Here is an 18056-nt window from a genome sequence, read left to right as displayed (position 1 = left end):
TGATCTGATTGTCAGTATTGATAAAGCCAGAGGAAAATTAATTAATAACTTATACAGGAAACCAACAAGAGTGAACTACTTACTTTACAGAAAAGGTATGCAGCCAGTAAAAACTAAGCACAATGTAACAAAATCACAAGGCTACAGATTAACACATATCACCACAGATTTGGCCCCTTTTCTCAAAAATATGAATGATCTTCAAAATGATTTTTTAACCAGAGGATATAAATCAAACATGTTACATATGATCCTGGATCCCATTAGAGATTCTAAAATTAACAATGAGCCTATATGGAATAGGCCTTTTGGTAAAATTATCAACGAGGCCACCCTAAAAACTCTGTACCCATGAGCGACCACATAGGCGGTAGTCTACTTAACACTGAAAGTGTGAAAAGAGACCTTGGGACCCAGGTGGACAGTAGACTCTCCTTTGATAATCACATTGCCACAGTAGTCAGGAAATCCTTCTATGTGGCACACCTCATCACAAAAGGTTTCTCATCCAGGAAAAAAGAGGTCATTGTTCCTCCTCTACTCGTCACCCATTAGACCCAATTATAGAGTACAACGCCCCTTTTGGTATGTACCTCACAAGGCATCTACAACAACTGGAAAAGCTGCAGAAATACCTCACAAAGAGGATTACCGGTCTCAAACAGATACCCTACGTGGACAGTCTCAAAAAACTCCAGCTTTACTATGTCGCATATCGCCTGCTAAGAGGCAATCTCTGCCTAACATACAAAGCTGTGTCAAACCCAGAGCTGTTGGACATGCTTCACTTAAAGATATCCCAATCCCTCCGAGCAACACGCTTGAGGGACCTAAACCTTGTCACCACAATAAACAGAACATGCTGGAGGGATAGATTCCTGTCCCAGAGACTTCCCATACTCTGGAACAAACTACCTATCTATATCAAACAAAGCTCCTCATTAGCACTCCAAGAAAAATCTTGATGATTGGATGGGAGGCAGGAAATTCACCCCAGGAATCACTTATGTGGCTCTGCTCGACAGGGGCACAGGAAAATAATTTTCCTGGGTGGCGAAAGCCAGGGTACTGTTTGGCTAGGCTTATATAGGCCCTAGGGCCAATAACCTAGTACCTACCTATGAACCCAAAAGAAGAAAAAGTAAGAACAGTTGCATTGTAACATACACTTGTGATTTCAATACAATTAAAGCCATTATTAAGGAGGACAAGGCCATCCTCACTGACAATCAGTGGCTTGTAAGGGTTTTAGGCGATCACCCTACTCTTTTATATAAAAAGAGCAGAAGCATACGTAGCTACGTGGAAAAGAACAAGAAAAATAAGGAACCCCAGGATGACGAGCACTAAAATCTGTGGCCACCTAACTGCACTTTCTGTGAGTACATGGGTTCATAGTATGTACTATGCTAATGGCCCTGGGGCCTTTACAAGACTAGCCATAGGATTACCCTGGCATAGTACCACCTGACCTTAGTTCCCAGTGCCTCTGTCGAGTAGAGCCACTGGTGTTATTTCCGAGATGAATTTTCTGTTTTCCATCCACTCATCAAGATTTCTCTTAAATAGGGTCAGCGAGGTGCTCTGCTTGACATGTATGGGAAGTATGTTCCATAGCAGGGGCAGTCTCTGGGTTATGAACCTGTCCCTCCCAGCATGTTCTATTGATTGTGGTAATGAGGTTGAGGTCTCTGGAGTGTGTGGTGCGGAGGGACTGGGATTTCTTTAGATGTAGCATTTCTAACAGAGCTGGGTCAAACAAGGCTTTGTAAGTGAAGCAGAGATCGCCTCTAAGTAGGCGATATGAAACAGAGAATAGTTGGAGTTTTTTTTGAGTCTGTCCATATAGGACAAGTGTTTAAGGCTTAGGATCCTCTTTGTGAGGTACTTTTGTGGCCTCTCCAGTTGTTGCAGGTCTCTAGTGAGATACATGCCAAATGGGGCATTGTACTTAGAGGAATGGCCTAATGAGAGAAGAGGAATGGCCTAATGAGGGAAGAGTAGAGGGAGACAATGACCTCTTTCTTCCTGGATGCAAAAACCTTAGTAATGAGATGTGCCACACAGAAGGACTTTCTGACCACACTGCCAATGTGGTGATCAAGAGAGAGGCGGCTGTCAACCTGTGTTCCCAGATCTCTTATAACGTCTTCTTTAAAGGGTGTGACTCATTTGAGTGCCCCCTTCTTAAAAAATGGTAAAACTTCAGCAGGTGGTAAATGTATACTGAAAAACATTGTATACAGGGCAATGTGCAATGGCTGCCCTGCATTTTATGTGGGTAAGGCTATGAATAAACTGAAAAGGAGGACCTCAGGTCATCTTTCTGACATCAGACAAATGCCAGAAGAATGCCTTATTCAAACATTTATTAGAACACTCCAGACATTCTGATTTCATTCTGGACTTTGTGGAGATGGATGAGCTTGAAGGGGACATCAATGGTGTTTTGGAGAAAAAAAAAAGAATTATGCTGGCAATTGAAATGAAATGCATTCAGAAAACTAGGACTTTATTATTGCTCTATTAAGTGTGTGTTGAATTTATGTAAGCTGCCACACACTCTATAAAGGTTATTTTAGGGAATTTTTGAGGAAATATTTTATGTACTAAAAATAAAAAAAATTATGGATAGTATGTATATATGTCTAGTTACTTCAACTTCAATTCAGCTTTAATTAGATTTAGTACACTCTTGCATCACAGAGCTTTAGATGATAAATTCAAAACACACATTTTTTCATGACACTACTGAGATGAAGTAATACCAAGAACTATTGGCATAATTCCCCCATTTAGCATACTGATGCACGCTCATGCACACACCTGCACACTTTTGTAAATTACTAGTTTAAGTCATACACACTTTTTGTGTGTTTTTTTCTACTGGTTTTAATTGGATAAACATGTTTTTGGGGGCTGTAAACATGAAAACTGTCACAACAGTTTTTGTTTTTCAACTGCAAAGCATTGACATTTTTCTGAGCTGTAAACAAAATATTTTTTTTCTGAAATAATTTCTTCTAAATAAGTTTCTCCGATATATAAATAATTTAGTTTTTATACACACCAACACATATTAAATATTAAACAGATATACATTTATAGTGTTCCGCATACATAATGTTTATGGATAGATAGCTATGTGGTTTTTTTTTTTCTTATATCAATCTAGTTAACTCTTTTTGCTTGTCTACCTATGTATGTGATTTTATCATCACAGACCTGATGAAGGCTTTATTGCATTAGTTAGCCAAAAGCGACTGTAGTTAAATGTCAGTCTTTTTATGTGCATGTTATGCTTTTCTTAATACCAGATTTGGGAATGTGGGTTGCATATAAAAAAGTAGTGCTTCCCTTAGCTAGGATTTAGTTTGATCTAATCAGTAGTAGTGTCTGGGGGGGTGGGTACTTGCTGTTCTAAAATGCACTTTTTACAGTCCTGTTTATACTGATGGTCTGAAATATGGCTGGTTTAAAATTAAACAATACGTATATTTTCCTCACCTACTTCTAAGTGTTTAATGTTGTAAAACAGTTCTGATTTTTGTTACTAAGGATCGCATGGACAAATAAAGGCTTGTTGCTTTGGAACATTACCTGGGTTTCGTGATTTTTGGGAAATTATTGTGACTGAGCTCATCAATGAAGTTTTAAGCCCACTAGTTTCTCTTTTTTTATTTTTTCCTCAACACTCATGTTGGTGAGGTTGGAACTACACAGATTCCTATCCTTGTTCATTTTTTAAATATATATATATATATATATATATATATATATATATATATATACACACACACACACTCATTTATATTTAGATACATAGACTGATGTCATACTACATGGAGGCACGTGCAAATGTGAAGGGACTAAACAAATATTTGGCTTACTCCAACATACCATGACTGTACAGTCAGTACAGACAGGTGTTTGGAAAAACAGGGGTCAAGGACCAACTCCAAAAAATTTAGAATTCTTTATATTTCTATATGTAAATGTGCCCTATAGAATGTGTTTAATTATGGCAGATTATTCTGCTTCAATCAAATAAATAGCCAACTGAACTTTCAAACACTTCAATTCTATGTACTGTGATATACTCAAATGTGTTTCAATCGAATAGCATGACACTGTCAGGATTGCCTGAAAACTAGTCAAATGAAATGATACACAATACCTCACTTAGCAGAGTAAAACTGCCTTCCAGTTTACAGCCTGCTATAGACCACCCTCCCAAACCCAGGAACCCCACTCGGCCTTCCTGAGAACACTGGAAATATGAAGGTCTCTCCAAACACCATTATATTGGGCGACTTCAACTACCCAAACATAGACTGGGAGCATTACTCTAGCTCCAACACCCTAGCCCAAAGGTTCCTAGAATTTATAAACTCAAATGCTATGGAACAACTTGTTACCACTCCCACAAGAGGGGAAAACATACCTGATCATCACCAACATGGGGACTCTATGCTCCAGACCAGAAGTGTATCCCTCACTGGTAAGATCAGACCATAAACTAATCTCACTGGATATTCACATCCCGACCCCACCCCCTGCCCAGAAAACCACAGTGAAAAACTTCTCTAAAGCAAATTTCACACTCTTCAAAACAGAGGTGGAATCCTTCAAAGCCCCCAGGCCTGTGGAAACTACGGCCCAGACCGCAGAATCCTTTATAAATGCATTCTATGAACACCTTCAGGAATGCATGGATCATGCAATCCCAAATAAAACCAAGACCCAGTCCTCCAAAGGCAGACGTCCTGTCTAGTGGACCCCAGCCATAAACAAACAATACAATAGAAGGAGGAAGCTACTACATGATAGAGCAAAATCCCAAAAAGGGAAGGCATCTCTGATCAGTATTAGCAAAAAACTACGGGCACTCATAAAATTGTCTAAGGCCAGCTTTGAGAGAAAAATTGCACAGGACACTAAGGATAATCCCAAGGCTTTCTTTAGTTATGTTAGGAACCTGGGTGGGAATTCCCAGATATGCTCAGAATTAGTCCAAAATGACAAAATACACCGAACCCACAGACATTGCCAACATCCTAGCTGACAGGTTCAGTGCAAACTTCTCCCCCCCTCCCCACCAAAAGGGCAAATATCTATCCCAGCAGTGCTGCCCCCCTGACATCTAAGATGCTCAGGTAAGAGCCGCCCTCTCCAAAGCAAAAAACACAGCATCAATGGGACCAGACGGTGTCCCGGGCTACGTCCTACATGAACTCCAAGAAGAGTTAAACCCAAACATAAAACTACTGTTCAATCTCAGCCTTACTACAGGATATGTACCCAAAGAGTGGCGTACAGCAACAGTGGTCCCTCTCCACAAAAGTGGTGCCTCAACGGATCCTGGAAATTATCGCCCCATAAGCCTGACTAGCTTGGTCTGCAAAGCTATGGAAAGGATCATTATGGACCTCATAAATAAAGATATTGGGGATCTACAGACACTGGATCCTACCTAGTTCAGCTTTGTTAAGGGCAGATCCTGCCTCTTAAACCTGGTCGATTTCTTTGAAACAGTCACCAAGGCCATTGACGAGGGGAAGGTGGTCCACACAGCCTACCTGGACCTCGCAAAAGCCTTCGATACAATACCCCACTCGGGCATTATAGATAAGCTCGCCAGCTTAAATATAAACCCCTATGTCACTAGATGGGTTGCAAACTGGCTCAAGGACAGAACCCACATGGTTAGAATTGCTGGAGCCATGTCAGACTCCAAACCAGTTACAAGTGGCGTCCCACAAGGCTCAGTCCTGGGATCTCTCTTGTTCACTATATTTCTCGGAGGTACAGGCCAACACTGAATGACTGTGGCTGACCAAGTTCGCAATGACTGCAAACTGGGCACCATAATCGACTCTCCAGCCGACACAAGCATCCTCCAAAAGGGCCTCATAGAAAACAGACAACTGGTGCCACAGCCATGGCCTCAAGCTAAATGCCAAAGTGTATAGTCATCCCCTTTGGCAAAAACAAAGCGCCCACAAATTACCACATAGGTGGTAATCCATTAAGTACAGAAGAAGTAATTAGGGACCTGGGGACCCAAGTTGATAGCAATCTCTCATTTGACAACCACTTGGTCAAAGTGGTTAGAAAAACATTTTATATAGCCCACCTAATCATGAAGGGATTCACATCTAGATCAGAGGAGGTCATCATGCCTCTTTACTCATCCCTCATCAGGCCCATAATTGAGTACAATGCCCCTTTTGGGATGTACCTTACCAGACACCTGCAGCAACTGGAAAGACCCCAAAAGTACCTCACCAAGAGGATCAAAGGACTCAAACAGATGCCATATACTGCCCGGTTAAAGAAACTCCAGCTCTACTCAGTGGCATACCGCCTGCTCAGAGGCGATCTGTGCCTGACGTATAAAGCCATGTCCAACCCAGAATTAATGGACATGCTGCACCTCAGAAAATCCAAATCCCATCAAGCTACACGCTCAAGAGACTTGAACCTCAGCACTGAAATAAATAGGACATGCTGCAGGGACAGATTCATAACCCAGAGGCTCCCTTCACTCTGGAATAAAATCCCAGTCCAGGTTAGGAAGAGTCCCTCATTGACTCTCTTCAAGAGGAATCTTGATGAGTGGATGGGAGATCGTAGGTTTACCCCGGGTATCACTTCTGTGTCACTGTTAGACAGAGGCACAGTATACTAACCTCGAAAAAGGGCATAGCAAAATTAATTTAAAATGGGTGGCGAAAGCCAAACACTTTGGCTAGGATTATAAATGCCCTAGGGCAGATAGCCTAGTATGAACCTATGAACCTAAGATGTGTAGAAAGTTCCCTGGCAGCTTCGATTAGCTCTGCAACTTAAAAACATTGAAAGCAGATGATTTAATTGAGGAATCAAGTCACAAGTGGATCTAATTGATGTCCTAAATAATGGGGACTTTTCTACTTAGCTTCTAGAATTATCAGTTACTAGACAGAAAGGACATTCTCAGCCAACACAGAAAAAGAGGATGCGTTTTAGTCTTTGATCTACAAATTTTACTATTCCTGCATTCAAACTTAATTAGAAAAGTTCTTGAAAAAAATCAGTAATAGAAGTCGCTACAGAAAGAAATTCATAACATGGTTTCAACACTCTTCAGAGAAATACATAATCAGAAAAAAATACAGAAAGTAATTTTTTCTTACATATTTTCCAAGAACATTTTGGTCAGTAAATTTTTAAGACTCTGATGGAATTCTTTGGGAAAAAGTGGCAGGATCTCATCAGCAGATGTTAACCCTTTAAACACAATATATCGAATAAGATGATGTAACGAATGGAGTAACTGCAAGGATTAAAAACAACCATATTATACAGTGATTGAGATTGCCAAAAAGACTGAATTATTAAACAGATGCTTCCAATTGCAATTACACAAGAACCTAAAGTAACTTATCAAGCTTACTTATTTAACAGGTTTCTGTGTCATAATGAAATGTCAGTCTTAAAACACTTCACTATAAAATAACTAAATTACTGCAACTAAACATTTTTAGTCTTAATTATGTTTATATTAACAAAAGTAAATTAAAAAACAAATACTTTACAATGGTAATTATCAGATGAATCAGCACAACAATTCCCAAAAAATGCACTATACTAAATCCATACCTCTTACAGGTTTGCTGACTGAGAACAACCAATTTTTTTTACAATAAAAATGCAATAAGATACAGTACTACAAAAACTGTACAAGGTTGTAAAGTAAGGAATTATTTAACAGAGATACAAAACTTTATGTGCGAGTGTTTGCAAGATAGTGTGTTCTACATATATACATACACATATCTGCATACATTTCAACACATACACACAAACACCTACATAACCACACATACATGGATATGTTAAATGAGATGGCAATATTTTGGGATGCGGTCTGTGATATGCTTAACATTTACTCTAGAGACAGGGAGTAAGCAGTTTGATTACTGGGGAAACAACAAGTTGGATTATATATTTCCAACTCCTATTTACTGATATTTGCATATCACACACCTAACTTTTTAGATGTATATCTGTAGTTCGTGTCTTTTGTACACTTACATAATGGCACTGGGAGTGGTTATTCATGAAAAGGACTTAATTTTCGTGGTCTCATAAAAGAGGAATTAGAGTTCTGAGTGGCATAAATGGCTGTCTTTTGGTGTTTAGGGATCAGGATCTCCTTCCAAGTTTTCAAAATACGATCCCTATTTATTTATGGCTTCTTAACAAACGCTTCTATTTCAGCTTTCTTCAAACACCTACAAAATAAAGCACCACTTTCTTCTTCTCATGAGCAAGTCAGTTTGTCAAGGCCATGAATACCATGACTAGTTTTATCAATGCACAAGAAGCAACTTATCTGCATTTCGTTTGAGTTGCTAAAACTTGTTAGACGTGTGTTCTTATGTTCATAGCATTATGTTGAATACAGTGTATTCCATGTTTTGCATGACTCTGAAATGGATGCAGAAAATATGGGAAAATGAATAAGCTCCTCACTTTCACAGTTGCTGTCTTTTATCCCATGGGTGTATAACTGCAGTGTGTTGGGGGAGTACAGTTACCATAGAGGGTGTGCAAATTGGCTTGCCTTCTGGCAAGAGCAATGATTAAATATTTGATGGGCTATGAGATTTTAACCAGTGTGCATGTGTGTGTGCGTGCGCACTTGAGTACGGGCGTGTGCATTTTTTGCTGTACACTTAGTGGTACCTCCCTAAATTATGTACAACTTTAAGACTCTTGTTGCATATGCAATTTATTTTCTGACAATTTCTATGGCTTCTGCTGCAAATTATACCCCTGTGCCTCGTCTCAAGGATGAAATCAAACTTTCCAATATCATTTTCAGGTAAAACAAAAAGCAGTACTCCAGGTACATAGGTAGGTACTAGGCTATTGGCCCTAGGGCCTATATAAGCCTAGCCAAAAATGTACCCTGGCTTTCGCCACCCAAGAAAATTATGTTCCTATGCCCCTGTCTAGCAGAGCCACAGAAGTGATCCCTGGGGTGAATATATTTCAAAATATGAGTAAAATCATCACACATGATGGGCTACTGTTATTCAACTAGTTAATTGAATAACAAAAGAAAACTGCCTGTCAGAATTACTCAAATATTTGGTGAAACAGTTAAGCAAATCCATGGCCTTCAAATAAAAAGTGACTAAAACATTAATCATTCTTGACTGGAAATGCTCTCGCTGGTATCAAACTTAGAATATTAACTACACCAAAATGTTCACAACAAAACATGTGAAATGTGGAATTTTCAGCTTTACTTTCATTTGTTACATGCATTCTTTTTACAGGATGATCACTAGAAAAATGACCAGAAAATACTCGAGAGACAGTTTTTAAAGGTCCATGTGGACCAACATGGCGGGTTCAAGGTACAAACTGACACTGCCTGACTGGCGATCTTTATATTACTTTTACGAAGTCAAAAAAGAAGCACCACCCTTAGGAAATAACGCAATCAAATCATTGGAAAGATTCCCATATGGAGAACAATGCACAACTCTGGACACTTCATTCTCCCAGGACCCAGATACAATACAGGCAGTACAGAAAGGGAAATACAAGTGGTGCACGGTCTTAAAAAGAGGTGGGGTGCAAGAGTCTTGCTTCCTGGAGGGAGGACAGCAACATTTAATATTTGCTGCTCTCCTTTTGAATCATCTTACAAGTCCTGAAATTGCAATGCTGAACCAATATGCATGCACGTCTGTATTCAATTTATATAGGCTCATAGGAAGTTACTAGGCTATTGGCCCCAAGGCCTGTACAAGCCTAGCCAAGAATTTAGCCCATGTTCCAACAAGTCAGCACATGATGCCCCTGTCCAGCAGGGACACAGGTGGAATCCCAGGGGTGTATTTTCTGTTCCCCATCCAGTTATCCAGGTTGTGCTTAAAAAGGGATAATGAGGTACTCTGCTTGATGTGGAGAGGGAGTCTATTCCACAGAAGTGGGAATCTCTAGGACACAAATCTGTCCTGTCAACAAGTCCTACCGATGTCACAGACCAGGTTGAGGTCGCGCGTGCAGGTTACTCAAGTGGAGCTCGTCTTACAAATATGCAGCAGTCCCAAGGTAGGGTCTAAGCCTGCTTTGTATGCCAGACAGAGGTCAACTCTGGGGAGTCTGTATGAGATGGAGCAGAGGGACAGGACTTCTAGCCTATCTGTGTAGGGCAGATGTTTGAAGCCCTGGATTCTCCTCGTGAGGAACCTCTGTGGTCTCTCCAGATGCTGCATATGCTTTGTGAGGAAAGGGGCACTATACTCAATAATGGATTTTATAAGGACAGGGATGCTATGACCTCCTTGTCCCTGGATGATACCCTTACTAATGAGGTGGGCCATGTAGAAAGCCAATACGGTGGTCAAAAGTCAGTTTCCTATCAACCAGGGTATCCAAGTCTCTCACAACTGATTGCATGCTTAGGATCTTGTTATTAATGAGATAATTTGTGGGGATGTCACTCTCCCCAAAGGGGATGATGATGCATTTTTGGCATTCAGTTTGAGGACGTTTCTGGCACCAGTCATTTGTTTAGGTGAGACCCCTTTGAAGGATGCCCACATCACTAGGGGAATTGATGACAGCACCCATTGTGCAGACATCTGAAAACTTGGTCAGCCATAGCCCACTGGTTTTGGCCTGCACCTCAGAAAAGTATATCTCAAACAACAGAGGCACCAAGACCGACCCCTGGGGTACATCGCTCATTACGGATCTACTGCTCGAGGTGACTTCCCCTATTTTGACTAGGTGGGTTCTATCAATGAGCCAGTTTGCTATCCATCTGGTAACATACGGATTGATGCCTAGTTGAGAAAGTTTATCTATTATACCCTAGTGGGAAATAGTATCAAAGGCTTTTGCCAGGTCAAGGTAGGCAGTGTGCACCATTTTCCCCTCATCTATGGCTTTGGTGACTGTCTCAAAGAAGTCAACTAAATTTAACAGGCATGATCTCCCCTTGACAAAAGCAAACTGTGTGGGATCTAGTGTTTGGAGGTTGCAAATGTCCTTGTAAAAGAGGTCCATGATAACTTGTTCCATGGCCTTGCAGCTCAGACTAGTTAGGCTGATGGGTCTATAATTTCCTGGACTAGTGGACGCTTCACCTTTGTGCAAAGGGATGACAGCGATCGTCCTCCACTCGGCTGGGATGAAGCCAAGACTCAGGCTTTGGTTGAATAGGGTGCCTAATGGTGCTGCAAGTTCCTGCCTTTGACAGGGCAGTGATGACTTGTTCCCTTGAGATAAGGGAAGGAGGCAGGTGCTGGGGATGTCCTGATTTACTGTTGGGGGGGACAGAGGGGTGAAGTTTTCACTGGACCTGTCTGCCAGCAGGTTTGCTATATCTATGGCATTTGTGTATGTGGTGTCCTTGACCACCAGTTCTGAAAAGATCTGAGTGCTTCCTTTGAGACTGCTAACATATGTGAAGAAGGCCTTATGATTGTCTTTAGTAGATGTGACCATTTTGAACTCGAAGTATGCTTTGGAAGATTGCACTAGTGCTCTTACTTGCTTGTTCAGGCTAAGGAGAGCCTGCTTCCAATTAGGCACCTGCTCCTTCTTGGTCCTGGACACCAATTTATTTTCTTTTATAATAGAGTTTACTGCTGATGTCCACCAGACAGGATTACTTTTCCTTGAGGAGGAGGATTTTGCCCTGTTTGGTATTCCTGATTCCATGCAGCTATACAAATGTTCATACAGTAGTTTGGTGTAGGTTTAGACATATGTGCCAGTTCCTGTAGAGGGGGTGGGCCATGAAGGTGTTTATACGTTCCCTCAGGAGGCTGTAATTAAGCTTTGGAGAAGTTTTTTTTTTTGGTTTGACCCTAGTGATGGTGGTGGTGGGGGGGGTGTGACGTGTAAAAGTGACTGCTTTGTGGTCTGGAAATAAGGGAAAAGCAGCACCTCAAAGCAATCCTCAGTGTCTAAATGGGTACATATTTTCAAAAAGTAAAAGTGATCTTACTTTTATGTGTATGGGTGCACCTACACACACACACACACACACACACACACACACACACACACATATGTATATTATGTCTCCATTTAAGTATACACGTATGCAAGTACTATACACGCATCCACCACAAACACTTAAAATACACATACAAATCTATCTCTCTTATCTAGGAGGTAAAAGGAAATGGGCAAACCAAATAGTTCAAGTGGTCCTTGTCCGTTGTCAAAAAAAGCACTTTGTTTATACAAACAAAAAATGTTCATTGTTGACCTATTGAACTATATCAACGTAAAATTGTTACTTAGCTTCTTTTTAATGCAACTTTAACTTTATGCATGTATCCCAACACGTGAATCGTTTTGCTATAACTGCTATATCAATATTGTTTAAAATTGTACTTGTTTTAAAATGTATTACTGGAAGTTTTCTCCTCAGGTCTCCACTGAAAATAGGCCACAAGCCCAGTTGGACAAATCCGGTTAACAAAGCTATTACTTTTTTAAAATAAAAAGAAACAAAGTATGCAACACTGAAGTCAGTTTAAAAATACATATTTCTTACAAATACCGACAATATACCAGTAGAAAAAAAGTTTTCAAAGTAGCAGAACTATATAGCTAATGTATATGTAGCAGTTTTGCTCTACAAAAGGAAACATTCAGAACCAAGTTCAAAGGCAAGCAGAAATAGATTTACTTTTTGTGTCAGTCCTACCACCTAGTGGTCAATCTATAGATCTGCACCCAAATTTAAGACGCTGCCAATGACTTACAGACAAAAAAACAAATGAATTTTAAATGACAGATGGCAAACCGTTTACTCTAATAAAAACTGACGGCCAATAACGTGCAAATTAAATATCTTGTTCCTTACATAGCTTTGACTGGCACTATATTTAAACATGCATTAGAGGCAAACTACATTTTCAACTTAACTTATATCATGAATACTAGAATACATTTAATAATTTCTCAGTCTCTTAATGTGGCATCTTATATGCAAATATTTCACACGTATATAGAAATGTACATATTTTATGCACATCTCCATTTTGTATATAGCTTGATTTTTTTTCCAGTGCACTCCAGCTTGAGCTTTTAGTGTTACTTAGCAATATTCAGAACACTGACTGAATGCAAGTACTCATTTTGTATGCAATATTGTTGATTGAAAGACAAATGTATTTTCTGCTCTTTGAGCTCAGGCTGTGGCAAAAAAGGGTCAATAGTCTGATCCTTTTACCTGGTGAACAAACAGTAAATAAATAGGTCTACAAAGTACATCTCCAAAAGCAAGGAAGAAATTCCTTATTAGCCACATTTACATATAACTTGTCTTCTGACTATGTGGAGAGATTAAATGCACATAAAAGAACAAATGGTCTGCATTGTTCTCTTGACATCATTTGTAGTAGTTGATGAAAAGCATTGACTAAAACAATTGTGTTTATTTTTTTCATGTATTTATTAACCAGATAAGCCCACTGGACACAAGTGTCCATTTTCAGGTGCAACAAAGAGGACTGCATGGTATAATGACTTGCTCAGACTGTACACACACACAAAGGTGAAAGGAATAAAACCCTCTACTTTTGGTTACATGATGTAGCTCAATAACAGTTTGTAGCTTTAATCCTGTATTGCAAATGACTTACTCTGTTTTTTAAACTGGGAAAATCCAGTTGAGCTGTGACAGTCTCTTTTCAGCAGATGCACAAGGAGAAAAGTTGCCTGCAATGCATTTACATTACAATAGACAATCAATACAAAAAATTGTAAAACAAATAAAAAATGTGTTTTAGAGAAAAGAGAACTAAAAATGAATTTATTACAAGATACAGGCATTATATAAATAACAGTATAAGAGAGCATATGATCAATTGTCGAAAAACAGGTAGCAGGCAAAAGGAAATTAATAAACAAAATTTCCACTTTAAATTTGTATTCACCTATCTTGTGTTCCACACTACAGTGATCACAAAAAGCAGTCAAAGAAAAGTATTTAACCACTCATAATATGTAAAAAATATATATAAAAGCACATATTAATGAAATTCAACTGACACAGATGACATGCACTACTACACATCAATGCCTTCAATGCTGCACATGGGTACAGTAATTCAAAGAAAGGCACACATTTCTTTTAACATTTGACAGAAATACAATGATTCACCAATACCTTCAGTGCTATATAGTTCACAATATTGCAAATAAAGGCACATCCTTCGTATCACATTGACAGCAAAAATAATATTGGAGAAATACTAATGCTAAAAGATTTTGCACATGCACAAATTAGTAAATAAGCTTATCGCCCGAAAAGTGGCCTAATGGTTAAGGTGTTTGTCTTACAAACACAAGGTGCAGGGTTTAAGTCTCACAAGGGATAATTGGCTAGGCTTAAAAAATGGCTCACAAGAGTAGTTAGCCTAGTATGAACAGAACAAATAATTCTCACCAGTTGAATGCAAAATGATTCTTAGTAGATATGCAGATGAAAATTAGCTCAAGAATTCACACTTCTTCGACTGCTACAATAAATGCAAACAAACTAAAACCCAACATGTGGGTGTGTATAGTGGAGAACAATTAATTAATAGTAACAATACAGAATCATTCTTCAATTACAGGTGCACAAACAGTACAGTAGTAGTAACTAGCTGGATACCATGATGAAAACACTGCACTGCAAGTCAAAATATACAACATGAAGATTGTTTACATTTTATGACCTAGATATTCTGATGCAACTCACCTGTTGTGCTTCTTCTGATGTTACAGAAAGGTTTGTTGCAGTACTTTCAACCAGTCTGTTTGAACATACTGCAGAGGATGAAAAACTTTCCCCACATAAATGCCTAACGGTATCTTTTGAAGAAGCCTAAAGTTAAAGATGAACAGGAAAACAATAAATATAAAAGTCAGAAGTACTGTCAAAACGCATTCTTATGTTAGTAAAGGAAAGAAGCATAACAAGTTACTTGTATTAATCACAGATCACAATTAAAGTTTTAGCTGTCTACTAATCCCATACTCGGATGCTTTTCTTTCCAACTTATTCGTCATCCTATTTACCAACGCATGCACGCAAACACACACACACACACCTTCGAAACAGTACCTGCTGGTAAGCTTTTTTCAAGACTTGCTACAAAGACTATTACTCCAACAAAACTATTTGCTTTTCACTTTCTCAGTTCTCAGTAATGTACATGGATTTCTTCTAAAGCTGCTGCCAGCCTATGATTACCACGGTTTGCAAAGACAGCTTGTGTTGGAGTATATCAGTTTCTTAAAAGATGAATGAATAGAAGATGCTCAGCTTATCTTGGTAAATACTCTTGAAAACACAAGACACATGAAATGTAATAATCGACCTGATATTTTTAACCCTGTGCGCTTTTTTAATGAGTAATGCACCCAAAGCAACAAAAGCATATCTGTAATGCAAATCAGTCAGATACATTTTACAATTGTTACCCTGCAGCTTCCAACAAGTCCGCAAAAACACTTCTTTAATCGGGCTAAAATTAATATCAATAACTGATACTGCTCTGCCCCTGCGTGGATCAGATGTATCAAGTAGGCGTTCCCTGGGCTGATGGTTTCATTTCATCAGAGCTCGGAAATACAGATCAGCATCATTCTGCCGAGAAAACACGCAAACAAACAACAGTTTAAAATACTAACAAGCACTGTTCTGTAAATCTAAAAACATAAATGCAACAAGGAGATCACCCATCTCAATCAGACCGTGTTGTTCCTGGTTTAAAAACACCAGCACAGATGCCTGGGTAAAACACAACTAATCTGAGAATCCCTTTTATTACACAACACAGTCCACTTTCAGTGGCAAATGCAATAGCTAAAATACGGTAATTAGGGTACGTTTAAAACAATATATGTTGCAACAATACCTTAAGCAGCAGCTCTAAAGCTGCAAACTTCACATCACTCAGAGAAGCCATTTATATTTTGTCATGTGATAAGTCAGCTGTATACGATTTTTGTAAGTTTATGAACTCTACGTTTGCGGAAGCACGTCAGAAGACATATACTTGCGTGTAGATATACGTGTGTACAAGACTCGGGAAGTGATTTTTTATTTATGTATGTACTGCGACTTACTTCTTTCATTTAGTATCATTAAAGCTCAGTGATTTTTTTCTCTTCGTTTTACCCTTGCTCATTCCAGATTTACAGATGTTGGAAATAATGTTACAGCTGAATTAAACCTGGATTCCTCGTCACACTATTAGCAGAAGCATTTAAAAATATGAACTTAGGTCTTATCATCTGGAATGATTTTTACTGTTTGGGGATGCAGATATATAATTAATATAAGGCATTCTAAAGTTTAAACTTGAGACTTTTTTTTTTTTTTTTTGCTGATTTTTATTGGTGAATTCCCACCATAGCTCTCAACCAATCAGGGCCAAGTCATCAAATTGTCAGGGACACTTAAAATACCAGCACCATAGCTCTCAACCTTCCACCTTCCTTCTCCAAAATGGGGAACACTACTAGCCCTTATAATAACAAATGGGCAAAATGTGGAACACATACTAATGGCTTACTAACAACTTCAGCTAGGAAGGTCATAAGATGGTTAAAATATGCTGGTTTTACTTATAAAGAAGATCTTTTAATGAATTAATATGATTAATTTCTATTTACTATGGATTTCACTTTAAAAAAACTTCGTAACACTGAATGTGTTGCAGACCCTTTCAATGTGGAACTTCGAGGAACATGAACTTTTTAAGACCCAAAATGAGGTACGTTCCTCATAATGAGGTACACTTGAGAGGTATGCACTATTAACTTAAGACACTGACAGAATAAAATAATGTGAATTAATATACAGCTTCTGAAGTAAAAGAAGTCTATAACTTTAACTATTGTTATTGCTTATTTATTAAATACAATTCACCCCCTTTTCTCCAAAAAAAAGTTTTTTAGGAGGATTATGAGGGACCAGACTAAAAAAAAAAAAAAAAAAAAAAACATTTGAGAGTGAGGGCACCCATGCCCCATGTGTAGTTTAACAGTCACACAACCAAACCAAATGCGTAAGTGGGTCTATGATGCAATGGATTTGGCTGTCTGTGCAGAGTTTCTTTGCCTTGCCTTTGAGCCACTGAGTACCGGAGTAAACCCTGACTTCCCCAACCATGAACTGAATTAAGTTAGTTATTGGAAAAGTAATTAATATATTCCAAGAAAAGGGGAAACAGTGGGTCTGTATATTTTAAACTATTACTGTAACATTTGTTTGTTACATCAATTCAATAACAGAAACAGGCATGTAGTGATGTAACTCAAGCATGTATATTTACAGCTGAATCACAGTACATGAAATCATAATGCATGACTGTTTTTTCATCCTGGTATTTTAAAGAGAAAAGGTGATAACCATTTAAAGAAACACAACTGCCATGTAGTAGTATATTACAGATGATGCGATACTCCTGCAATCCAGTACTAGCCACTTTGATCTGCATACCAAGTTACATGACAGTTTCATTCACTTATGCACCCGGTTCACTTCTAATAAACTACTACTTAGCCCTAAGGCAAACATTGTCATGGTCTTTGCTTCAACCATAAGATTACTCACTATCCCTCCTATTATCTTAATGGGAACATATTACCTGATGCCACTGAACAGAGGTACCTATGCCTAATACTTGACCCTACCTTTTCATTTACTACACATACAGTTTTTGTAATTAATCAAGTCCTTGCTCAATTAAAACTAATTTACAAGATCAGACACCTCTTTCACCGACTACTCTCAGGGCCATTGCTAAAAATATTTTAACTACTGACTGTAATATGGCCTTTTTTCTCATTATGCATTCAGGTCACAATACTCACAAAACACAAACTGCTGAGAATAAAATCTGCACTCCTCCCTCTATGCACCTTTGCAATTTGCTAAACCATTCCAATTGCTTTTTAATGCCTCAAAGGAGCCACTTTTCTTATAGTTTCATAGTATAGTACTAGGCTATCTGCTCTAGGGCATTTAT

At 38.7% G+C, this 18056-nt stretch overlaps 1 protein-coding gene across 3 annotated transcripts in view; it reads right to left on the bottom strand.

Annotated features, from left to right (window-relative positions):
- Nucleotides 1-16028, bottom strand: part of COMMD9 (COMM domain containing 9) — a 191222-nt gene extending 175194 nt beyond the window's left edge. For all 3 annotated transcript variants that reach the window (XM_044082664.1, XM_044082665.1, XR_006366202.1), the window contains exons 1-3: nt 15939-16028; nt 14777-14902; nt 7179-7318 (exon numbers count right to left, since the gene is read on the bottom strand). In XM_044082664.1, the coding sequence (XP_043938599.1) occupies nt 7179-7318; nt 14777-14902; nt 15939-15989 (317 nt within the window). In that variant the 5' untranslated portion in view covers nt 15990-16028. The remainder of the gene's footprint in view (nt 1-7178; nt 7319-14776; nt 14903-15938) is intronic.
- Between the last annotated feature and the right edge of the window lie 2028 nt (nt 16029-18056).

This window comes from Protopterus annectens, chromosome 9.part0 (assembly GCF_019279795.1).
Source record: "Protopterus annectens isolate FY-2018-M chromosome 9.part0, PAN1.0, whole genome shotgun sequence".
NCBI classification, from domain to species: Eukaryota; Metazoa; Chordata; order Ceratodontiformes; family Protopteridae; genus Protopterus; species Protopterus annectens.
Note: the sequence above shows the minus strand (reverse complement) of the source record. Positions and strands in the feature narration are given on the sequence as shown.